General features: G+C 37.0%; 1 protein-coding gene across 3 annotated transcripts in view; it reads right to left on the bottom strand.

Annotated features, from left to right (window-relative positions):
* Window positions 1–9,870: 9,870 nt before the first annotated feature.
* LOC131036088 (uncharacterized) overlaps window positions 9,871–26,969 on the bottom strand; it is a 232,576-nt gene continuing 215,477 nt past the window's right edge. For 2 of the 3 annotated variants that reach the window (XM_057967893.2, XM_057967894.2), the window contains 3 exons: window positions 20,208–20,369; window positions 10,869–11,038; window positions 9,871–10,692 (listed from right to left, as the gene is read on the bottom strand). In XM_057967893.2, the coding sequence (XP_057823876.2) occupies window positions 10,041–10,692; window positions 10,869–11,038; window positions 20,208–20,369 (984 nt within the window). In that variant the 3' untranslated portion in view covers window positions 9,871–10,040. The remainder of the gene's footprint in view (window positions 10,693–10,868; window positions 11,039–20,207; window positions 20,370–26,969) is intronic. The other variant, XM_057967895.2, reaches the window with a different exon arrangement.

Below are 26,969 nucleotides of genomic sequence, written 5' to 3'. Positions count from 1 at the left end.
CATGACATAGATGCCATTCTACATGAAATATGGTGTTGGGGGGCAAAATCTACTCCTCCTCAAGCCCTAGCATCTAGAGTTCAACTCTCACAAAATCTTTTTTAGAGAAACCTGTATGGGTTTGCCTTCCAAATCTTCTGCTACGATTTTGGTTTGAGGACTTATTTGAAACAATTAGTAACTCTTTGGGAGATTTTCTAGTTGTTCATACAAACACTTCCAACTTCACCCATACAACATTTGCCTACATCCTTGTGGACTTGGATATTGTTGGCATTATGTGAACCGGTATGAGGACATAATGACATTGTATGTTGTCATTGATGTCAATATGTTGAAGAGGTGTGAACCGGCATATGTGAGAACCGGTATAACATTGTGAACCAGCATTTGTGCCAAAGTGAAGCGGTGTGCTTGTTCATGATGAACCGGCATATAGTTATGGGAACCGGCATATGAAAGTATTGTATGACTACCGGTTGGTAGTCTTAGCTTTAGGGTTTCTGGTTGATGTGCTTCAAGCCTGTGTGGCTCAACCGATGATATTGTGTGATGAGTTAGCATTGTAAAGAAGAACAGATCGTGTTGCCACGTAAGCCTGTGTGCGTGAAGGATCTTGCATGAGGGAGATTGTTCCTATCTACCTCGGGACTGTGCGAAGTCTGTAAAACGGTGATAACATGTGATAGGTTATCAGCCGCCATAAAATCGGTGGAAATGAATGATGGAAAATGTCTTGAGTTTGGATCAAGATCTACTGCATTTAATGCAGTGTGCTCAACGGTCAGGATTGAACCATTTGAATTCCTTAACCTAACAGGTTTAGGGTTTAGGGTTTATGCTACCGACCTATCTGTTTTCCTATAAGGTCGATGTTGTGTCTCTTTCTAAGGTTGTTGGCAAAAGTTGTGTGTGTATATCCAAGAGAAGGGATACGTGATTCTTGTCAGACCAAAAGGAGAGAAGTGATACCTACAGAGTGTAAGTGCAGAAGGTGAAGAGGAGCTTAAGCGGATCTGCATTGGCATTGAGTGATGTTACCAGATCATTGTAATACCTGTTCATCTCTAACCACCTCAACAGCTGGAAAACCTCTTAACAGGGTAGCCTTAACCGACTTGCTGAAAATCCTTTAACAGGGTAATTCAAAGCTATTGAGTTCGGAATCCTTTAGCTATTGAGTTCTTGAAATCCTCTAACAAGGTAACCTTTAATAGGGTTTAACCGTTAACTAGGTATTGTAGCCATCCCTTAATCGGGTGATCCCTAACAGGATCGGTTCCTAGCAGAACCTATTGTAATGTCTCTAACCGGACAAGGCTTCTAACAGAGCGGACTTCTAAAGAGTTCAAAAACAGCTTGTGGGTATTAATCCCCACCGTGGTTTTTCCCAGTTGGATTTCCATGTGAAAAATATGTGTGTCATGTGTGATGCTTTTATCTTGTGATGCTTTGCTATTGTCTGTCAAGCATATGATGGTTCTATGTTTTATGTCTATCAATAAAACATGTTGAACTAGCTATTATTGTGGTCTGATGATAGATTACCTGTTTATGCATAAGGGTGAAATGGTAGTGTAGTCTCGAGTTGAGTGAAAAGCTAAGTGAGTAACCGGTTAATGCTTGACTCAGACATTCTTAGCTTTACCGGTTGCACTATGTTTCAAACCGGTATCACTGTCTGCTAGTCATTTGAAGTGTTTGCTGTCAAACCGGTTTTGGACTATATTTTTGCCTGTACTAATTCACCCCCCCATCTCAGTACCGGTTTGGTACTATTCGCTCATCATTATGTTATCAATTGGTAGTAGAGCGTCCTCCAGGTCCTCTGTGTTATAAGCTTAACCGCTTGAGGTAAAGATCCCAGTCAAATGATGAAGAGGGAAGGTCCAAAGTTTAACAAGGAAAATTTCAGTATATGGAAAGACAGGATGAAGATATACATCAGAAGCATGGGTGCTCAACACTGGAGCTATGTTGAGAATGTCTATGTTGCCCCTACCGATACTCTCACCGATGACCAAAAGAGAGAGATACAGGAAAATGGGCAAGTCATGGAAGCCCTAATTAGTAGTTTATCTGACATTGAGTTTATTGATGTTCAGGACAAGATAAATCCCAAAGAGGTATGGGATACTCTTGAAAATATCTATGGCGGTGATGAGCATGTAAAATAGGCTAAGGAAGAAAGTCTGAAAGGGAAGTTTGAAGATATGTGAATGGTTGAAGGTGAGACCATTCAACAGTATGGAATAAAAATCAAAACCGTTGTTGGAGATATCAAGAGTGCAGGTGGTAAAATAGAAGACTCCACTGTGGTAAGCAAAGTCCTGAGATCCCTATTGCCGGTCTATGCAATAAGGGTTGCTACTATTCAGGAGTTGAGATCAATAGACAAGACTAAGGTATCCTTGGACTCCATCATAGCAAAGTTGACAGCCTATGAGCTAAATAGTTTTGATGGTTGTGTTCAAAAGACTAAATCAGCTTTTAAAGCTTCTGCTATACCATCCAGAAAAGGAAAAGAAGCTAGAACTAGTGGTGAACCAAGACAGAGCAGAGAAATGGATGATGAGGAGATTTTGATGGCATTTGAAGCTCTCCTTGCCAGGAAACTTCCTAAAGGAACCGACAAATACACAGGTAAGCTACCTTTGAAATGCTTTTCTTGCAACTGGATAGGACATATTGTTGTAAACTGTCCTAATGGCGACAACAAGGACAAACCAGAAAGGTTCAAAAAATTCAAAGGAGGAAACCGGAGAAACTGTTTTGTGGCAATTAATGAAGGTATCACAAATGAAGAATTAGAGGATGAAGAAAATGAAGATATTGTGTTTGTTGTTGTCAAAGAAGATGTGTCAGACAAGAAGGCTTTTGTCTCCCGGTTTGATAATTCCAATGAGTGGATCATTGACAGTGGTTGTTCTCACCATATGACTGGTGACCAGAGCAAGTTTCTATCCTTGGAGAAGTATGATGGTGGTGTGGTTCGCTTTGGCAAATGATGCACCATGCATGGTCAAAGGCAGAGGGTCCATCTCTCTGAATGGAAAGAGTAGTGCTGACAATGTGTATTGGGTTGATGGTCTTAGACACAACCTTCTGAGTGTTGCCCCACTGAATGACAGTGGCCTCACTCTAGAATTCAAGAATGGAGTTTGCAGAATCAAAGGAAAGAATGGTGAATTGGTGGCCACCGGCATGCAGACCAAAGGTAACCTATTTCATCTGAATGTAAATATAAGTACATGTCTTATGGCTAAATTTGATGATAGCTGGATATGGCATAGGAGACTCTGCCATGTAAACTTTGATAACATTGTAAAGGCCAGTAAGATCAAGGCAGTTAGAGGGTTGCCGGTGCTAAGCAAACCGGATAATACCTTGTGTAGAGAGTGTCAATTGGGGAAAATGTCTTCCTCAACCTTTAAAGGTAAATCTTTCACTGCTGACAACTTGCTTGATCTTGTGGATACTGATTTGTGTGGTCCTATAAAAACTAGGAGTGTGCAGGGTGATAGGTACTTCATGATTCTTACTGATGACTGCTCAAGAATGATGTGGGTCACATTCTTGAAAGACAAATCTGAAGCCTTTGTAAAGTTTAAAGCTTTCAGAGCATTAGTGGAGAAGGAAAGCGGTAAAAGGATCAAGTGCCTGAGAACTGGTCAAGGAGGGGAATTCACTTCCGGTGAATTCAACAAGTACTGTGAAGAACATGGCATCAAGAGGCAATTGTCTGCCCCCCGAACTCCATAGCAGAATGGCCTAGCAGAGAGGAATAACCGGGTTGTGGTTGAAGTAGCTAGAACCATGTTGATTCAAGGAAAGGTAGATCACACCTTTTGGAGAGAAGCAGTGAGCCCTGCAATCTACACAATGAACCGGGTACTCATCAAGAAGGGTAAGGATAAAACTCCTTATGAGTATTGGACCGGTAAGACACCTGTGGTTAGCTACTTTAGAGTCTTTGGTAGCAAATGTTACATCAAGAGGAGTGAACACCAAAGCAAATTTGATGCGAAATGTGATGAGGGAATATTCCTAGGATATTCCACCAAGAGCAAAGCTCTCAAGTGCTTCAACAATAGGACTCAGAGAATTATGGAAAGCATCAATGTAAGAGTTGATGAAACCTCTGAGAAAACTGAGGAAACCGACAGTGAGCAAGCGGTAAACGAACTGGTTGCAACCTTTTGGGAACCGGTTGTCAGTCAACCGAGTACCAGTAACAGTGTTCCTACACCGACAGATGTAGATGTTGATACTGATGGAGATGAGGATGAAGAAGAAAAGCAAGAGGAATCTATCAAGACCATTCCTCGGTATGTCAAGCTGAATCATAATCCTAAGCAGATCATAGGAGATAAAGATGTAGGAATCCTTACAAGAAGAAAAGTCAAAGAAAACTCATGTATGATCTCTGAATTCAAGCCTAAAACATTCAAAGAGGCACAAAAGGATGAAGACTGGATCAAGGCAATGGAAGAGGAACTTGACCAAATAGAGAAAAATGGTACATGGTCCTTGGTACCCAGTCCGGAGCACAAAAATGTCATTGGTACCAAATGGGTCTTCAAAAATAAGTTGAATGAGAATGGCACAGAAATTAGGAACAAAGCCAGACTGGTGTGCAAAGGATATGCCCAAGAAGAAGGAGAAGACTATTGAGAAACCTTTGCTCCTGTAGCCAGATTGGAAGGAGTTTGTATGCTTCTTGCATATGCAGCTTTTAAAGGCTTCAAAGTATATCAAATGGATGTAAAATTTGCATTCCTAAATGGTGTACTTGAAGAGGTGTATATAGAGCAACCAGATGGGTTTGCCCTATCTGAAGACAGTGACATGGTATGTAGGCTACATAAAGCCTTATATGGGCTAAAGCAGGCACCTAGAGCATGGTATGAACGTCTGCATTCCCATCTTGTGAAGATTGGATTTGAGAGAACAAGTGAAGATAGAAATATCTACTTGAAGTCTGAAGGAGATCAGATCCTAATCTGTGAGGTATTTGTTGATGACATTATCTTTGGTGGAGATGACAAGATGAGTCATGAATTTGCAGATGAAATGAAGAAAGAGTTTGAGATGTCACTCATAGGGGAGATTAAGTTCTTCATTGGACTACAGATCCAGCAGATGAAGGATGGAATCTTTATCACTCAGTCCAAGTATGTCAAAGAGGTGTTGAAGACCTTTGGCATGGAAGATAGCAAACCGATTGGTACACTGATGGTGACCGGTTGTAAACTATCCAAAGAGGATGACTCTGCATTGGTTGATGAGAAAGAATACTGATCAATGATTGGTAAGTTGCATTATGTAGTGCATAGCAGACTGGATATTGCACATGCAGTTGGCATTACTGCAAGATTCCAGAAAAGTCCAAGAGAATCCCACTTGGTTGCAGTCAAGCGGATTCTTAGGTATTTGAAAGGAACTATTGACTATGGGTTATGGTATCCATACAATAATGATTTTAACCTGAAAGTGTTCACAGATACTGATTGGGCTGGTAATGTAGATGACCGGAAGAGCACAACCGGTGGTGCATTCTTCCTTGGTGGTAAACTGGTCTCATGGATGAATAAAAAACAGAGTTGTATCTCTCAGTCTACAGCGGAAGCAGAGTATGTTGCAGCTTTCATGAACTGCACTCAGACAATTTGGATGAAGCGTGTATTGAATGGCTTCAAAGTTCCTATATCTGAACCGGTAAGTATATTTTGTGACAATACTAGTGCAATTAATATCTCCAAGAATCCGGTTTTACATTCTAAAACCAAGCACTTTGAGCTTAAGTATCATTTCTTGAGGGAAAACTTTCAGAACAAAGAGATTGCACTGGAACATGTTTCCAGTAAGGAGCAGTTAGCAGACATATTCACCAAGTCTCTCCCAAAAACTACATTTACATACTTAAGAGGTGAATTAGGGGTACTGCCCCTTCAGGAGGTGAACTAAAAGCATATGCTCCACATCAGTCAGGTATTGCATAGTCAAATTTATTTTGGATTGATGTGTTGAAGGATGCTACTCCTCAGGGGGAGCAGCATAATGGAACATGGAAGCTTGTGCCTCCACTTTGGCATTGTTGTCAAAGGGGGAGAAGATGTGAAGCGGAGAAGATATCTGCAGAAATTGGGGGAGAAGATGTGAAGCGGAGAGATATCTTTGTATATTGCCATCAATGCCAAAGGGGGAGATTGTTGGCATTATGTGAACCGATATGAGGACATAATGACATTGTATGTTGTCATTGATGTCAGTATGTTGAAGAGGTGTGAACCGGCATATGTGAGAACCGATATAACACTGTGAACCGACATTTGTGCCAAAGTGAAGCGGTGTGCTTGTTCATGATGAAGCGAAATATAGTTATTGGAACCGGCATATGGAAGTATTGTATGACTACCGGTTGGTAGTCTCAACTTTAGGGTTTCCGGTTGATGTGCTTCAAGCCTGTGTGGCTCAACCGATGATATTGTGTGATGAGTTAGCATTGTAAAGAAGAACAGATCGTGTTGCCATGTAAGCCTGTGTGCGTGAAGGATCTTGCATGAAGGAGATTGTTCCTATCTACCTCGGGAATGTGCGAAGTCTATAAAACGGTGATAACATGTGATGGGTTATCAACCACCATAAAATCGGTGGAAATGGATGATGGAGAATGTCTTGAGTTTGGATCAAGATCTGCTGCATTTAATGCAATGTGTTCAACGGTCAGGATTGAACCGTTTGAATTCCTTAACCTAACAGGTTTAGGGTTTAGGGTTTATGCTACCGACCTATCTATTTTCCTATAAGGTCGATGTTGTGTCTCTTTCTGAGGTTGTTGGCAAAAGTTGTGTGTGTGTATCCAAGAGAAGGGATACATGATTCTTGTTAGACCAAAAGGAGAGAAGTGATACCTGCACAAGGTGAAGAGGAGTTTAAGCGGATCTACATTGGCATTGAGTGTTGTTACCAGATCATTGTAATACCTGTTGATCTCTAACCACCTCAACAGCTGGAAAATCCCTTAACAGGGTAGCCTTAACCGGCTTGCTGAAAATCCTTTAACGAGGTAATTCAAAGCTACTGAGTTCGGAATCCTTTAGCTATTGAGTTCTTGAAATCCTCTAACAAGGTAACCTTTAACAGGGTTTAACCCTTAACCGAGTATTGTAGCCATCCCTTAACCGGGTGATCCCTAACAGGATCGGTTCCTAGCAGAACCTATTGTAATGTCTCTAACCGGACAAGGCTTCTAACAGAGAGGACTTCTAAAGAGTTCAAAAACAGCTTGTGGGTATTCATCCCCACCGTGGTTTTTCCCAGTTGGGTTTCCACGTGAAAAATATGTGTCATGTGTGATGCTTTGCTATTGTCTGTCAAGCATATGATGGTTCTGTGTTTTATGCCTGTCAATAAAACATGTTGAACTAGTTGTTATTGTGGTCTGATGATAGATTACCTGTTTATGCATAAGGGTGAAATGGTAGTGTAGTCTCGAGTTGAGTGAAAAGCTAAGTGAGTAACTGGTTAATGCTTGACTCAGACATTCTTAGCTTTATCGGTTGCACTCTGTTTCAAACCGGTATCACTGTCTGCCAGTCATTTGAAGTGTTTGCTGTCAAATCCTTTTTTGGAAAACACCAAATGTTGCTCAATTTGACCACAAAAGGGGGAAATTGTGGCTTGAGTAGAGATTTTTCAGAGAAGGGACTCTTTGAGAACACATCAATCTAATATTGCTGCTATTTAGTTTGTTTTTGTGAATTTGTTGACAACTTACTTTTGTGTTGTCCTTCTGTTGCACCCCTTGTGGCAAGGGCATGCATTGATGTTATTTTTATTTATCAATATAAACCACCTCTTACGTATCAAAAAAGAAAAAAGATATTGTAAATGTTCCCTTGCTAAGTTCAAAAAGAGGAGAATTTAGCTATTATTGATGGTTATAAACAATCGTATAGAAGAGCAACTAGCTACAAAGATCCTTTGGTTGTTAAACTTCTTAAATGTGTAGTCAATTGGTGACAAAATCATTGAAAGTAGAAGCAGATAAATTCTCGTATGTAGGTGATAATATACAAACCTAAAAATATGCATATGCATACAATTTTGTTTCTAGTTTATGTCAATAAGGTGGTATCAAAAATTCATGTTAGTGTTCACTTGAGTTGGAATAATAATGTGTGTTAAGTTAAAAGTGAATAAGGCAAATAGAGTTGTAACTACTCATAGCTATTTTAGCTACGAGAACAATTGGTTGGGATTGTATTTAAAATAAATTATTTTATTATGTGTGAACATAAAAATGTGAGTTGTTTGTTGACGTAACTCATGTAGAGATTTAGAAGGGCTGATGTTTTATTGGGAAGAATTAGTTCGTGACCTAAATAGAGTATATAATACAATTAAAGCATAAGGTTTCATATATTTGACATAAAAAATGAATCAATGTTAAATATTATGTGTAAGAACTAATGACCCATACTTTTTTACTTATAGGGGCTCAATGTAATGAACATATAAATTGGTGTAATAGGAAAGGGAAAGACCTAATACTTTGCATGACAAACAAAAGCCTCATTTACGTTTTTAGTTTTCCATTGTATTGCATAAGAGCCTTAGGGCATTGTGAATACAGCTTGGGGTAGTGTGAAAGATTGCTTGGGATACTTTTACCAAGGGACAGTGCCATTATGAAGATGCTACAGTTGTGAAACATAATTGTGCATTTGATATGCTAAAATCATACATTGCTTAAGTAGATTATGGATCTTTCAATTCCTTAATAAAAGATTGGGTACAGTTCACCTTCATTTTCCCTTTTTCTTTCACGGTGCCATGTTCTTTTTTGTTTAATATGTTCTTAGGACTTACAGGGATACTTCGCTTTCTGCTTTCCACGAACCAAATTTCATGACTTAATGAATATGAATCCTCTGACTGCACATGATTGTGTTGATTATGTTGTGCTGCTTAATAGATTTGTTAAATAGAGTAGCGAGTATTTTGCACTACATGGTTTTCGATAGCATAACTAGTATTAACTAGTGAACAAGCCAATGCTTCATTTTTCCTGCTCTATTTAAACTGGGTCACATGTGACAAAAAAATACAGGCACTTCAAGATACTCATGTGCCTGATTTCATTTGCAAGGATAACGCTATGGATTAAGGAGAAATGATATCTAAACACTCTTTTGCCATAACGTCCATATTTTTACATAAATATAATCAAATGCTCATACAATAGAATGGAACATGGAACAGCTACTTCAAGTTTGTTATTAAATAGGGAATATGGAATCACTACGATAGATGAATCAAGGGATTGAAACCAGTCTATGTGAATTGACCTTATCTTAGGGGATCGCTGCACATGTTGACTGATCATTGCTAGAGTTAATTATATAATTAGCAGCCTATCAAATTTTTTGTCAACTCAATATGATGACAAAGTGTTCCTCCCATTTGCCAGAACCTAAATCACAGACATTATTTTGTAACCCTAACCCTATGTTCTTGTCTGACTGGACCTTATCTCCGCATTTGTATCAACAGACATATTTCACACGCAGAGACATTGATATATTCAATTTTGATTCCCCAGTTCAGATGTGTTAAAACTTTGTCACGTATACTTCCAGAGACCATGATACTTGGATAAAACTATCATAATTTTTGACATTGAAATTTCAGATCACTCTGATCTTTCACTAGGATGACAACAAACTTGTTTACTAAAACTGAATGCCTTCTTTAGAAGACTCTTGAGCTATTCATGATTGACAGCTAAAGTATCACCATAAACCTGCAGATTGTCAGAAATTGAAAACATTGAAAAAATTACACAATTCAACCTAAAACAAAGAATTAAAAATTTAAATAATGGACTTAAATCTCAGAATTAAATATTTGCAAAAATTGATGGGCATAGATTACAAAGAACAAGTTCAGAATGAAAATAGACAACTGAAATCACTTTCTCTGTGCTGCACAAGTAAATCCAATAGATTGGCCTTGCACAATCACATAACCTGCAATTAGGATGATTGCAATACAGTCAAAAGAAAAGGATGTCCCATTGCTACTCCAGAAGATGCTGTTTCCATCTCATTCTGTATATTTGGTAATGGATGATGAAAGCTATCAAATCTATTTGCAGAAAGCATAGATCCAGCTCCAAGTTTTGTAGAAAGACCATTAATGTCTGGATGTAATTTCCATATTAGCCTGTAATTTGATAGATCATAAATTCCTGGGGCAAACACAGATATTGATAGGGGAACAGTAACCGACAACCATGACCCTAGTTCTTTGATATTTGTAGAACTTAATGAGCACCACATGAATGGACAGCAAGGAACAAGCGTCTGGAACTCAGAGAGTTCATTTGATGATATGATAGAAGGGCCTTGTACTGGATCTGAGATGGCTTTTCCCATGCCATCAGTTTCTAAAGATACATCATGCCAACCACTTTGAGTTTGCATAGCTGAAGCTTGAACTGATTCACTTGCCTGGCTTAATTTTGGTCTGTTGTCAGAAGTTTCAATTTTAATCGAAATACTCTCATTTGAACAATTCCTGATACTCAAATAAAATTTTATCTCACAGAATGTAACTGAAGAGAAGTCGTGGAGGACACTCTTGGGACCCTCCATTATCCACCAAATTGGGCAATGACTTGCGACACTGCACTAATTGAAAATGGGGGAGAATCCTTGTTAGATGAAAAGAAAATGATTTCCTTTGTCTTTTCTTTTGTTTTGTAAAGAATTTTCTTTTCTTAAACAATAAGGTAGTTGCAAAATCTAGAAAAGAAAATACACCCATCACATAAATAAACATTGAAAAAGAAAAATTCTTGCCTGCAATTACAGATATGATGAGAAGTGATACGCTGGATATCTGACATATTGTCTAATCTGAAACTACCAGCTTCGTCTTGCTGCTCTGCAGTTAGAATTAAGTCAACAACTCCATATTCTTGAACCTGGACTTCTGGTGTATCAGAATAACTGGAATCCTGCCTTAGCTTCTGATCATCATCAAGAAAGGTAAAAATTGATTTGAGGACATAACCAAGAAGGTTATACACAATCAAAACATCACAAACTTCGTTAACTTTGAGCTGATGTTTAAATTTGGTTTATTTTGTTATTTCTAACATCTAATTAGATCCATTAAAAATGTTTGTTGCATGTTATCATTTCAAAACACAGTTCAGCATGATGATAAAGGGAATATGTGTTTATTATCTACCACAGGTATTTAGACCAATTATCAATAGGAATAAATATCTAGTGTTCTTTTCTCATCTACCCGAGACAATGAAGCAAATGGTTATCAGAGATTCAGAACCATAGGCTTCACAGAAGCACTTCTTCCAACTACTTTCTGAACTTTCAACTACACCAGTGAGTCAGTGACCATTCACTTCCATAACATGGGATTTACTAACAGACAATACCAGCTACAAACCTCAAGAATGGGCAGACAGATGGCAACACAGGCAGTTCCACAGACCATGCTGGTTACTAATCTTACTCCCATTTCCCTAAAAGTTGAGTAGACAAGGCATTCATTCTGATCCAGGAAAGATCTTGGTCATACCAATTGGTTTGACCAATGCACAAGACACTTCCTAGTCTGCAATGAATCAAGTAATCAGTGGTCAGCTGCGGCAACGTATTCTATGCAACCCCTATAGAAAGTTTACTAGGGGATTCCCACCATTAATAACACCCTCAATTGTCATAATCATAATTGAAGAAGTCAGACTCAGCAATAACTCGGGCAGGCCCAAAAATTTTAAAACTTGGGGCTCACTAAAAACTGGTGGAAAAACTTGACAATAACTCAGCAAATTTATCAAACATTTGAAAATACATAATTTTTTGAAATTATTCTTCAAAAACACACATATATACTGACTTTGTAGGACATTTTACTGATTTCCATCATTGTCATGTAACATGTTTGATTGCTTTCTGCAGTTTCAATCTTCATTTTCATGTAACATGTTTGATTCTTGTGCAGGGTTCCTTGTCTCCAATGGAGTTTGGTTCTAGTGGCAAACAAAAAACATTGATGATTAGCTTCTAAGTTCTATCCACATTTTTCCATCAAAATGTGATGAAATTATTTTCTTTCAGATGTTGTAATCAAGAATCATTTTTCCATGCCATTCCTCGGTGCTGATGAGTTTTACTGTGGTGGATTCCTATTATCATTTTCAATTGGAAAATTGCATGGAATAGGAATCCACCATGGTAAAACCTTCCCAGATTCAAGCAAATACAATTTCGTTCGAAGGATCAGTAGCAATATTTCTCAGAAAGAATAGACCTGAAAGATAGAATCCAACACTCAATGGAGTTCGACAGTTTGTCAATGATATGGCATTCTTTATGAAAAACTTTTATTCGAATTTTAGAACTTTTAATAAATGCGAAGAATCTCTTCTATCATCCTAACTCCTAGTAAATGTCATATGAGAAATATTGTTCATCCTTCCAAGTTTCCAAAGAATATCAACCGTCAAATGGAGTGTATCATAATAAATGTCATATGAGAAATATTGTTGTTCATCTTTTCAATGAATATCAACCATCAAATGCAGAGTATTAGAATTAATTTCATATAAGAAATATTGTTGTTCATCCTTACAACAAATATCAACCACCAATTTACCACACACAAAGTATAGCCATGAATCTAGTAACAAGATAATAGTGATTGCTATTTATCAAAAAATAATTGTAAGTTGCTTTGCAAGCACTAACACAGTAATTGTTAGTGCTTGCAAATTGGCTTATGATATTCATCCTTACAACAAATATCAACCACCAATTTACCACACGCATAGTATAGCCATGAATCTAGTAACAAGAATAATAGCAATTATTATTTATCAAAAAATAATTGTAAGTTGCTTTGCAAGCACTAACAAAGCAATTGTTAGTGCTTGCAAATTGGCTTATGATATTCATGCAAGGGTCGAGTGGACGAGGCAAAAAGAAAAACCTATGTTATCATGCTTCTAGTCATGTGCACTAAGTCATCACAGTCATCTTCAATTGCATCTCCAAAAGGCTTGGAATCACATCAACTTTTTAATATTTGGTGGGAAAAAAAAAATTATACAGATTTTGGCAAGTTTTTGACAGTTGTTCATGCAATAATCACGAGTTTTTGACGATTTTTCATACAAAAATTGGCACAAATTTAAAAAAACCTGCTGATGAGTTTCTTGGTGAGTTACTGCAAATTCTAACTTGGGAGTTTTGTGAGTACTCTCAGGTTTTTGCAACTTTGGTCATAACAACTGTGATGTCCCCATTTTTGACCTAGAAGATAGTTAGAAGTAAATATACATAAACAATTAGAAATAAGATAATTGGAAAATCGTAAAGTCTTATGAATAAGACGATTTTCCTAATAAACATTGAGATATGAGAATATGTTCAAGATGATGATCACCCTTCCAAGAAGGATAGGAAGAAAACATGAAGGCTATCCATATTGATTACACCATCAATACAATCAATCAATTGTTAGAATATTAATATTAAGCATCGCTGAAAAAATCATATAGACAAAGATCATGATTAAAGACATATTGGGCTTTGTATCATCATGGTGGAGATCTCCATATGCAATCCTTGCAGAGGGAAGAGGCTATTTTATTCGTCGAGCACTCTAAGGATATTCACGGAATTGCTTTCTGCTCAAACATCATACAGAGAAATCATATAGTTTCTCCGACAAATGACAAAGCCGCAAAGTATTGGGCATTAGGATGTCAGTGATATATATGTTATCGTGATTCCTTAACGATGGCTAATATAAATATCAAACATTATGGAGGTTTAAATTACGTCTTGTGCTACGAAAGAGCTTGGTTTGTTCATGGAAAGGAAATAGTATGAGCAAGAAGACTTAGCCAATCATGGAATTGAGACCAACAATATTATTGCTGAGGAAGATCTATGAAGATCTATATTCAAGAAAAGTAATAAGGAGTGGGTAAGATTGCATACATTCAAGATATCAAAATATTAAGGTTGACTAATAGATGATTCCCCATATTGATCACATCATAAGATAATCGTCTGTTAAGATAGCAATTGGGGTGATTAATACTAAACAACAAATATGATGAGACAAAACTGGTTGCTACGAAGAGATGTGACTCGTTTATGGAAAGGCATAATTAAGAAGGGACATGTCTCTTAGAATGCCACCCTTTCCATTGTGCATAATACTTAAAGGAGTTCGAACTCAGTCAATCAAGGGGGATAATATGGGAAGAATTACCAACACCATTTGATCTGACATAAATATCAGAATTAAAGTAAGAGGACTTCAGTAAAACTTCATATTTATTAGAATTAAAATAAGCTTGCCAAAAGTGCTTTGTGGGCCCCAAACAATCAGGAGCTGAATACTTGTTATTCTGATTCCTATAATAAAGAAGCCTCAAACGGTGACTGCAGCATTTAGAAATAGTTTTTGGAGATTACACAATTATTGTTGTGTTTTTTTTCAGCAGCTCCACTAAATGGAATGGGACCCACTTGGAAGACTTTGAAATATTGGTTGTGTTTTTTTACTTCAGCCCCACTTAAGTTTTCACAAGGAATCTGCAGATTATTGATTGCGGTTTGAGTAATCAGCATTACCAAAGGGTCAACAAAAGTCTAAGAGGAGTTAACAACATGTTGAAGATTGAAGATTTTTGTTTGGGAAAATTACTTGTGTTTTTTACCCATTCTCCACTACTTGTGGGATACCAATCAGATAAAAGCTACAGTAAATCACGGTCAATAGTAAGAGTCAACACATGGTTTAGAGGGATGTTTGGAACAGCATTGAAGATCTATATTGCAGAAGAGAAGATGGATTAGATCACACACACCTGGAAATATAAGTATTAAGATGATCAGTGGAAGATCTATAAAGAATTTGCAGAGGACTTTGAAGCATTTATAGAAGATTTACAAAGAAGAATGTATGCAGATTGGAGTGTAGCAGAATCCGTCAAAGCTATCAAGATAAGTTCTATGCTCCAAATTAGTCTTAGACTTTTAAGTTAAAAATTTAAAATGAAATGTCTTCAGATTTAATGAAATTACATATTACAATTCTCATTTTGAATTGGAATTGTTGTCTCAGGACTAAATGAGGTAAATCTTGAACGGGGACATTACAACAATGAAAGGAGCTTATACATGGATGAACACATTGCAAGAAGCCTTTGATAAGCTTGATAAAATAGACTGCAATGGCTTGAAGCTATTCAGGGGTCAACATGACTTGGATGACTAGCCAAAAAAATGGAAAAATGGGTAAGGAAAAGCTCGATAAAATAGACTGCAATGGCTTGAAGCTATTCAGGGGTCAACATGACTTGGATGATTAGCCAAAAAAATGGAAAAATGGGTAAGGAAACTCCAAGATTATCTTATAGATATAAGATATCTGAAAAGCAAAAAGAATGTGCTTGCTAATGTTCTTTCCAAAATGCCCACTTATTGTTCTGTTTGTCATTTGTGGTGCTCAAAAGGTGTCTATCATGGAAAAATATGCCAAGAATACTTTTGCTACTAACATTTTAAACGTGAATGAGGCCAAGCATATGACAGTAGATGGTCACATTTTGTTTATAAACAATCTTTTTAGTAATGAAGACTGAGATGAAACAAAAAATTCTAAAAGCTTTGCACAATGTACTAACGGTGAGATAGTTTGGATCCTTCAAGACTTGCAAGAAATTAAGGAGGAGATTCTCTTAAGAAATATTTAAGGAGGATGATCTTAGGCACATCAATGACCACCTCGACCCCACCTAATAATGGAATGAAATTGAGAATGTCATTTCCTCCAAGTTTACTAGAACCATTACTTATCCTTATTTGTAGAAGCAACAAGACCTTCAGAATCAAATTCCTCTTTCCATGTTTCCTTGTAAACTTCCTGAAGAGATGCCATGAAAGCATTGAAATTTTCAGCAAGCTCAGCATTAGCATGCTCCTCCACTGAAATGTCTGGAAGAGCAATTTGACAATCTTCTTGCTCCATCTTCTCTTTTTCAGAAAAAGTATTAGTGATCTCATCAACTTTATCATTTGCATACCTTTCGTTTGTATCATTCTGGAATTCCACCTCCCAATCTTCAAGAATTTCTGAACCTTGTTTTTGCTTAACAGCTTGCTTTTGATGGTCCATGTGAGCAATCTTTTCCTTGATTTTTTGTAGGTGTTGTTTTGCTTGAGAAGCTGTCATCTTAGCTTCCTTGGCTCTTCTTAGCAATTCATCACAATGACTTAGCCTATCATACAACAGTTTTTTTCTGATTTGCCTTCATTTGTAGAAACGATTTCACCATCAAAATCAGCTAACTTACTAGTTGATGCCTTGCAATCCTTATGTGTGAATGGTAGGTCAGAGTTATGATCAACCGAAGTATCACCAAGAGAATGCCTCCCTTCATAAGGCTTGTCAATAACAATCTCTTCCTTCATTTGCCTTTTTTTAGAAGCACTAGTTGTAATAAGCCTATTTCTATCATCCTTTTCCCTGAGTGACTTCATGATTGCCAACTTCCTTTCAGTTTCAGCATGAATTTGTCTGAAAGCTTCCAGCCAAAAGTTTGTTGAATTTATGTCTTCCATGATTTGGTCACTGAATACTGAAAACAATTTGAAAATTCTGATTTGAAACTAAATATATGCAATAAATTTGCTTCCCAATAGGCTGGCAGGATTTTAGCTCTGATACCACAGTAAAAATTCCTTCTAAATTTTTTACTGAAATTTTATACTCTTGCCTATGTTCATTTTGTCAAACAGTTTGCATTTTGTTATGAAAGACTCATATGTTTGTGTTGCAGTTTGTTGTTTCAGTAGTGTTTGATTCATGCAACTTTTGCAAGCAAGAAGTGAAGGATAACAGTAGATAAAGAAAGCAATTCTACTCACAAATGGTAAGACAGAATTCCATACAGAAGATGCTAATATGAGAGTAAAAATTAAACAAACAACTCTGAACTGTTATTCAGAAATTGATGGTCTTTACATCTGCAATGTTATTTCTTTTCATGGACAGCAAAGGCCTGCCACTAAAGATTGATATACAGGTTTAATTCTCTAGAGCACATAGTGACAAATAGACTTCACACCCACCTTGCACACTGTTAATAATCTGCAACCTCAAATATGCTCACGTTATGCACAAGAAGCTCCAATCGCTATTTTCAGTCAATGCTCAGGTCTTCTTCAATGGCACGCAAATCCCTGAAACTCACTCGCCCTTGCTCAATGTAGTACCCACAACTTTGGATTGCAATTATTATCTTCTCACTAGATTCGCCCTTGCTGTTGTGAGAGCCTACGCTCAGTCAAATGAATAATGGTGTGCCCAGTTACCCAGTTCTATTCTTCTCATGCCACACACGAGATTCACTCTGGTTTTATCTCTCTCATACCAGCATAAACTACTAATGCATCAGCAAGCTCTTATTTCCATGGCAGTTCTGGAGTTCACATATTTTGGCACCACTACTGGTCTTTATGTTCACTTGCCCAGAGTGTATTAACCTACCAAGAGTTGGATTTGCAGAAAGCCAACTCCATGCTACCCTAGAGTCAGTAATTAAATTTCACCAAATGCTCCAATTGCCTTCAATAGAGCTCACTAATTGCAGTCTAATACACACCCAGGAATATTCACTCAAATCCTCTTTAAAATTGCACTGCTCATATGAATGATTTCTCATGCCAAGATAGAAGACAATGGTTAATACAATTCTTCACCACCATACTCCTTTTAATCGCCCAATAATTAAGACTCCTTGCAATAGTCTTGACTTCTAAAATAAAAAGCAATATAATTTCCCTGCCAATATTACCTTATTGCTAACCCATGGCTCCTTATTGTTAGTTGACCTTTCCAATTGATATCCTCTGCCACGACAATGTAAAATCAAACTAACCAAAGTGATTTATGTCCATATTCACGATTTCCTCCAGTGCTTGCATCCATTGAATATTAAGCATAGACTTCTATCTCCCATGCCCCAATATTATTAGATTGACCTTCTCATCCATTTAAAAGTTAATCGCCAAACTTTAGAATCAATGATAATGAAAATTGATATCTTCACCTCACGCCAAATTTCCTTCCTCATGCTTTGAATGGTCACTCTGAAATTGGTCTTTAAAAAATAATTCACCAATTTCGCTAATGAAGCTCAAATGCAAATCCTGATATGAATCCACCCTTAATTGGAGTTGGGATTTCGTCCAATCCACCAACTGATTCTAGGGTTTTTGTTGGGCTAAAGAATGAACCTGGTTCAATCTTTGATAAACAAATCTTCATAAAACATCCAAAATGCCAATGACTCCCTTCATTCCTCCTTCTATAATCTTTTATGGAACTTTCCGGAAAGAGTATAATTTTAATTCATTTTTAATAATAAGCTTCCGGAAGGTACTTTTTAATAAAGCGAATCACTTATAAATTTCCCATTGACATAATATAAGGTCAAGGATCAATGCTTAATTAATTAAATATAAATAATCCCAAGAAGCTTAAGGCTATTTAAATTTAATTATTTAATTATTTTTATGACCTAAAATTAGTCATGTTTTAATTTATTTATTCTTCGACAACTTAATTTTAATCATTTCATTATTTTTTAAGGTCAAATAAAAGGAGACATTACACACTAACTGAGAAGTTCACAAAAGCAAAGCCCTCAGAGTTTGAAAGAATAAGGTATACTTGGTACAAACACTTAATAAATACCACGAGCCTGACTTATAGGGCTCCATAAGTTCACCACAAACAACTAATAGAACCCCAACACCAAAGAAGAAACTTCCAAAGAAGTCAGTAACACATAGAATTGTGCACATTGAAGCTTTTGATGAGAAAAACAGGGTACCAAGGATTGGCAACAAGAATTTAAGAGACAAATAGGCATTGTGTAGCTAAAGCCTGTAACTATGGCAGAATGTGCAACTCTGTAATAGGAATGAAACGCATGGCAACACTAACCAAGAAAGGATGGCTCCAAAAACCTGGACCTTCAGCACAAAATTTTATAATATTTGTAATGAACTTGTAAGATGATTGGCCTTCTTGTAATAATTATAACAGCAATGGAATTCGTAGAATGACATCCTGGCATAACTGTGTTAAAGCAAGAATTGGAAAGATTGAGATATTGATTTTGCTAGCAACGATTGTTAACATATCTGCTTAAAAGTGGATATGCTGGAATCTGGAGTTAACATCGGCAACGTATTCCAGAATAGTTGAATTTTTTTGGCAAGGTACCTAATCCTTATGCAAATCAGGGTAAAAATAACTAATAAAATATAAGTAATTGTAGCAATCCCTACTCTAGGAAGAGAATAATAAATTTATGCCATTTTTTCCCTTGGAAATTATCTCTTTCAATTTGACTGACTCTTATACATTTTAAATCTACTTGATCTAATTATATTCGTTCCACGCTTTGGCATTCCATAACACAATGTTTGTTTATTGTTTTTTTACTCTTCTAATTGCACACTCTGACAGGTAGTTTTTCACATTCAGAACTTCATCCAGATCAAGTTTGTTGTTGATGAAAACCTTTTAAGCCTGAGCTGCAAAAATGTGTATGATTCCTAACAGTCAAGATCACTTCTCCATGGCAACAAGATGACTTACAATCACTTTTCACCATTTATATTTTTACAACTTGTATTTAATGCCAAATTAAGGATGATGCCCTGCAGTTTCCTTTTTCAAAATTCAACTGTAATCTATCTTTTTATAATTTTGTCCTGTGTACTTCAGTATTAAAGGATGCACCTGCACACAACCCAGATTTGTGTTGTAACTGGAACATAATCAATTATACAGAATTGTGACCACATTTCCGTACCACTTTTCACAATTGGGGCTGGTGTGTAGAGAAGGCCCTTTAGTGGTTTTACATTCATTTACGTTACTCTTATTTAACAACTATAAAGGTTCATTTTTTTGCTATTTACAGTTTGAAATTTGACATCTTCCCGCAATTATGATAGCATACACACACAATACAGAAGATATCCCCAAAACATGTCAACTTAAAACGTACCAATTTAGTTCGTGAATGTAAAGAAATTTATGATTATATTACAAATAGGCATCTGAATCAAACTGACCTTTTGAGCTATTCTTTCTTCACGATGGAATTTTGAAAGAGGTCCAGAAGCAATATCAATCAATGGTTCACTGCTGCTAGGAGGACCAAGTCTTACATCACTGCTAAATTGCTGGAAGTTCATAGAACCTGAAGCTTGGGGAGCTAAGGATTTACTGGAATCCTGAAAATAAAATGATTAAAACTGGTTTAATAACTGCAAAAGAAAGAGCAGTGAGAAAGTGTAAATATTGACAAGTGAAGGAAGAGAAAGACACAATAAAGACCACAACGTTGCAAATGAGTTAAAGGCGGTAGTAAGTAATAATTAAATAATCTCTGTTCTAATATTCAGATATCTTTCTTTTGAAATGGAGAACAAGAGATAACTCCTATATTAAAAAAATGTAAACATTAACCTGTTGCAGCATATTCATATCCTAGAAAAGACCATACAATCAATTAAATCAATCAGCTAGCCCATCGGGTTGTGGTTAAGTGATTGATGTGGGGTGTCACAGCTCGAAGACTCAGGTCCAAACTCAGTGTGTAGTTAGGCCAATATTTGTAAATTCGGTAGTCTTGTTGGCCCAATGGGCAGAAGGAATCTTGCTGTTGTGCCTTAAGGAAATATCTAACCCTCATTGTGAAATCTAAGCCAAGATGCTTCCTCTCCCTGAACTCAACACAGAAGAAAGGCAGGACTGCATTATCTGTCAAAAAGTGGGTTTCATGAAAGACTTTTTTCTCTTCTAACTCGTTTTCTAAGCGATTCAATTTCCAAGTTTGCCCCTTGACCAAACTTTCTTGGAACTTTCAGTTATGCCTGTGCCATGCAGGTCATATCTACAAACCTTTCCAATCTATGATCATTTTGATTCTTCAAATACATTTTCTAAGTCTTCCACTTATGTCACAAATAACATCATACACTATCTACCCTCATCTACGATGTCCCATCCATATCCTTTCCTTTTTGTAAATGTTGTTCAATTTACAATTCAATATGCAAGATGTATTCTAATTTTATTCTTTATATCTATGTATCATCTATCACTATTATAATTCTGACTATCTTCTTTGTTTGGCAGGTAAGAGGAGTATTTATCGATTTCAATGTCCTCTTCACAAATACCAAATGATATATATATGCAAGAGGGGAGGATCAAGTAGTGCCTTGACCGGTCATGTCTTATGGACATGACCAATCAAGCCACTACTTGATCGCACCCTTTGATATATGTTATCAACCGGTGTTTAATTATTTACCAACCCGATATTAATCGGGGTTCACGTAACATAGTGGTATGCCAATCGGTATTCACGATGGTGTTGGCGTGGCATATTAACCGATGTGAATCGGTGTCTATGTTAACCAACACCGATCACTAACTAAAGGTTATATACATTAAACGGTGCATGCTTTGCCACCCGATAGCAACTTGATAATCATTATTCTATTTGTTGGGAACACATCCAATATAGATCGGGATAGATGGTTGACCTGATAACTATCATTGATCACCAATGTGCCATGCTATAATATGATTATCGATATTGATATAAATGAGGAATGATTATCAAATAAAATAGCTTGAAGTTTTTCTTAATGGGTTAATCGATAGGATAAATGATTGAATGAGAGACTTCATTTATCTCTCATTCAATCATTTATCTTACCGTAGCTACCATGTATTAACACTCCCTCTTAGCTAGGTAAGATAAATGAGAGCAGTGTATCAAGCATCACAATTTAAATGATAGTTAGCATTCTTTACACAATCTAACTTACTAGGAAATCATATCACCTAATCACATGATATGAAGTATCACCTAAACAAGTGATACAAAAATCAATCACATCAATCTTGTGATGACAGGATATTGCCTAAGCACGCAATACTTAAGGATAATCATATGAGAAAATATTCCATTCTCATCTTTATCCAAGTTGTGGTAGGTGCACTAACATTTTATATAAATGATTTACCACAACACAATCATGGCTTATCCATGACACACCAGAGATCCAACATGATTACTGGTTTGGACATTATAAGATCGTCATCTTATAATGTCCCCATACAAGTGTTCATTGTCTTGAGAGATCGTCATCTTTTAGATATGAACGCAAGGGATAAGATCCAAAAATGTCCTATCATGACAAAAAAGTTTACACATTAAACATCTTATTGATATGTAAATAGATTACAAAGCAAATTACCTTTCTATCATACCTAAACCTTTTCTGAAGTGATCAACCTTCACTCTGGAAAGAGGTTTGGTCAGAATATTTGCCGTTTGATCTCCTGTACAAACATATTCTAATTGAATCACATTTTTGTCTACCATATCTCGTACATAGTGGTATGGGATCTCAATATGCTTGGATCTGTCATGGAACACTGGATTAACTGAAAGTTTTATGCAGCTCTGATTGTCACAATGTATAATAGTGGGTTTCATGGGTTCTCCAAACAACCCCACAAGCAACTTCCTAATCCATACTGCCTCTCGAGCAGCCATAGAAGCTGCAATGTATTCTGCCTCGATGGAGCTTTGAGCTACAGAGGACTGCTTCCTGCTGATCCAAGACATCATGGCTGAACCTAGACTGAAGCAACACCCTGAAGTGCTTTTTCTGTCAGTTACACTTCTAGCCCAATCTGAATCTGTAAATCCATGTAGGTCTATATCAACTTTCTCATATTTGAGACCAAGGTATAGGGTACCTTGTAGGTATCTCATGATGTGCTTTACTGCAACCGGATGTATCTCCTTGGGTTCACACATGAACTGACTTAAGGCATAACTGCATAACAGATATCTGGCCTTGTATTCACTACGTACATTAGGGACCCAATCATCTGTCTATATTGAGTAGAGTCAATGGGTTGTGACTCTGTTGTTGCTTCCTTAAGTTTATGTAAATTGGTTTCCATAGGAGAAGTCATGGGCCTACAGTTTAACATTCCGAATCTCTTCAAAATATCCAATGTATACTTTCCTTGATTTAGTATAATGTTGTCAAAATTCTGCCATACTTCCAATCCTAGGAAATAATGAAGGAGTCCTAAGTCCTTCATATCAAATTCTTTGGATAGATCTTTCTTGCATTGATCTATAAGATGATCATTTCTTGTGATTAATAAGTCATCAACATATAAAATCAACATTAGCATATCACCTTTATTTCTTTTGTAATAGAGATTAGGATCTGCATCATTTTTAGAGAAGCCTAGTCCTGCGAGATAGGTGTCAATTCTTTCATACCAGGCCCTGGGAGCCTGTTTAAGCCCATAGAGAGTTTTCTTGAGTCTACATACATGAGACTCTGCATTATAAATTTCAAACCCTTCAGGTTGCTCTAGGTAGACTTCTTCTGAGATCTCACCATTTAGAAATGTTGTCTTAACATCCATTTGGTGTACCTTCCACCCCTTTGTTGCTGCAATGGCTAATACAGCTCTTACTAATGTATACCTGGCAACAGGTGCAAAAGTTTCTTCATAATCTATTCCTTCCCTTTGTGAGAACCCTCTAGCTACAAATCTGGCCTTGTGTTTTTCAATACTGCCATCTGCAGCATGTTTGATCTTGAACAGCCATTTAGATGAAACAACTGATTTTTTAGTTGGCCTAGGAACAATCTCCCAAACATCATTTTTCATAATGGACTGATACTCTTCAGACATGGCATCCTTCCATACTTGATGTTCAAGTGCATCTGATACATTGTTTGGTTCGGCTTTAGAGAGATCATTCATAAGGGCGACATGGCTAGTGAATTTATTAGGCCTTTTGCTTTCCCTGAAGGTTCCTGAACGAGCAACAAACTTTTGAGCTTCTGCTACAGTCTTGGTGGCCCATAGTGCTCTTTTCTTGAGGTTTTCTCTAGGTGGACTTTGAGTTTCATTTATAGTTTCCTCAAGATTCTCTCTCTGAAGCTCAGGCATAGGATCTCTATCTTTGCTAGGGGTGGGGATATAGACTTCAGGGTCTAGAGAGCTTTGGGTTCTTTTGAATGCTAAGTCTTCTTCAAAGATCACATCCCTGCTTAGTTCAATATTCTTTTGACTAGGTATATAGATCCTATAAGCTTTTGAGGTTTCACTATATCCTACAAAGATTCCCCTTTTTCCAGAAGGCTCTAATTTTAATCTTTTCTCCTTAGGTACATGAATATAGACTGGGCATCCAAATATCCTAAGGTGGCTAATATCAGGTTTTGATTTAGTAAAGACTTCCTCAAGGGTCTTATCTTCAAGATGAAAGTGAGGACATCTGTTTTGAATGTATACAACAGTGCTAGTTGCTTCTGCCCAAAGATTGATATTTAGATTCTGATCAAGAATCATAGCTTTGGCAGCTTCAACAATTGTCCTATTTTTCCTTTCAGCTATCCCATTTTGTTGAGGGTTGTAAGGTATTGTTAACTCCCTCTTAATCCCTGAATTTTTACAAAACTCTTTAAATAATTATGATGTGTATTCTCCCCCATTATCAGATCTTAGGGTTTTAATTTTATTTCCTGTGTAGTTTTCTGTTAGTGATTTGAATTCTTTAAACCTATTATGGATCTCTTCTGATTCTTTACATATCAGAAAGTAGATCCAGGTTTTCCTAGAGTAGTCATCAACAAATGTTACATAATACAAAAATCCCCCCAATGAAGGTACGGACATAGGTCCACATACATCAGAATGAACTAAATCTAAAATTTTACTTGTTTTCCTAGTACTATTCTGAAAAGCACCCTTAGTATTTTTACCTAGGGCACATCTTGTGCATGCCCCTGAATGATATTGCTTTAACTTAGGTAGACCTGTGACAAGGTCTCCCATTGACGATAAAGCTCTAAACTTTAGGTGGCCTAGTCTTCTATGCCAGATTTCATTTGCATCTGTAGTTTCATGAATTAGGGCTAAGTTGGGCTCTGTGCATAGCTCATACAAGTACCCTTGTCTTTGACCAATTGTTTTAGCTTTCTTGATGGATGTGTTCTTTGGCCAAGCCAATACTTTGTTGTCCATAAAGGTTACTTTGTATCCATTGTCTTCCAGTGCTGATATTGAGACTAGATTTCTCTTGATGCCTGGAACATATAGTACTCCTCTAAGTTGTAATGATACACCCGACTTTAGTTTGATGGTGCAAGTTCCAACTTCTTTGACTGGATGTGTAGAGTCATCTCCGATAGTTACTTCCTCATCATTCTCCTCTTTCATGGAGTCCAGTACTTCTCTGAATCCTGTAATGTGTTTGGATGAGCCACTGTCGATCACCCAGGAGTTCACTTTGTTTGATGCTTGGTTTGTGAGTGTTGAATAGAGCACGTACTTCTCGAAGTCCTCTTCCCTTTTAGATTTTCCTGTTTTGGCAAATGTGGCTTGTTTAGCTCTTTCTGGACATTTGGCAACATAGTGCCCAAATTTGTCACATCTATAACAATGAATCTGAGAAAGGTCCTTCTTGAAGGTGTTCTTGCCATGACGACTTTTTCTCTTCCTGAATTGCTTCTGCTTGCTTTTCTTGTTTGAGTTTGTATTTAGAACTTGAAGATCTTCATCAATATTCTTCTGTTTGATCCCTTTCTTATTTTACCTTGATTCCTCTTGGAGACAGTCAGCTTTTAGCCTATCGAATTTTGGGAATTTATCCCTTGCACTGATGCCTTGGACGAATGTTTCCCATATGCTGGGCAACCCATCTAGAGCAATGAGGGTTAATTCTTTGCTTTGGATCTCATATCCAAGGGTTGCCAGTTCATCCCTTAGGGCAGATATTCGCATGAAGTAGGCATTGATTGATTCTCCTTTTATCATGGCTATATGATTTATTTCTCTTTTTAAAGCCAAGGTTCTACTGGCATTAGATATCTCAAAAGCGTCTTCAAGTGCTTTGAACATGTTGAAGGTTGTTTCATGTTTCCTTATAATGGGCATGATATTGTTTCTTACCCCATCAACTATGATTTTAAAAGCCTTGTCATTTCCTTCTCTCCAAATTGCTTTGTCAGGTTCAGCCTCAGGTTTTGCAATTTCAGTCTTTACAAATGATTCGACTTTATTTTCTTTTAGAATCATTTGAATTCTAAATTTCCATGCGGAGTAGTCATCACCTCCTCCGAGTCTGTCTTCAAATCTGATAGCGCTAGCCATTGAGAGAATTGTGATGTTGAATATATGCTTGATTTGAATTTTACGTAAAATTGAACAGCCTCAGGTTCGATTTAACCATAGCTCTGATACCATGTAAATGTTGTTCAATTTACAATTCAATATGCAAGATGTATTCTAAATTTATTCTTTATATCTATGTATTATCTATCACTATTATAATTCTAACTATCTTCTTTGTTTGGCAGGTAAGAGGAGTATTTATCGATTTCAATGTCCTCTTCACAAATACCAAATGATATATATATGCAAGAGGGGAGGATCAAGCAGTGCCTTGACCGGTCATGTCTTATGGACATGACCGATCAAGACACTACTTGATCGCACCCTTTGATATATGTTATCAACTGGTGTTTAATTATTTACCAACCCGATATTAATCAGGGTTCACGTAACATAGTGTATATGCCAATCAGTATTCACGATGGTGTTGGCGTGGCATATTAACCGATGTGAATCGATGTCTATGTTAACCGACACCAATCACTAACTAAAGGTTATATGCATTAAACGGTGCATACTTTGCCACCCGATAGCAACTCGATAATCATTATTCTATTTGCTGGGAACACATCCGATATAGATCGGGATAGATGGTTAACCTC

This window comes from Cryptomeria japonica, chromosome 4, assembly GCF_030272615.1.
Source record: "Cryptomeria japonica chromosome 4, Sugi_1.0, whole genome shotgun sequence".
Lineage (NCBI taxonomy): Eukaryota > Viridiplantae > Streptophyta > Pinopsida > Cupressales > Cupressaceae > Cryptomeria > Cryptomeria japonica.
This window is presented reverse-complemented; position numbering and strand designations above follow the sequence as displayed.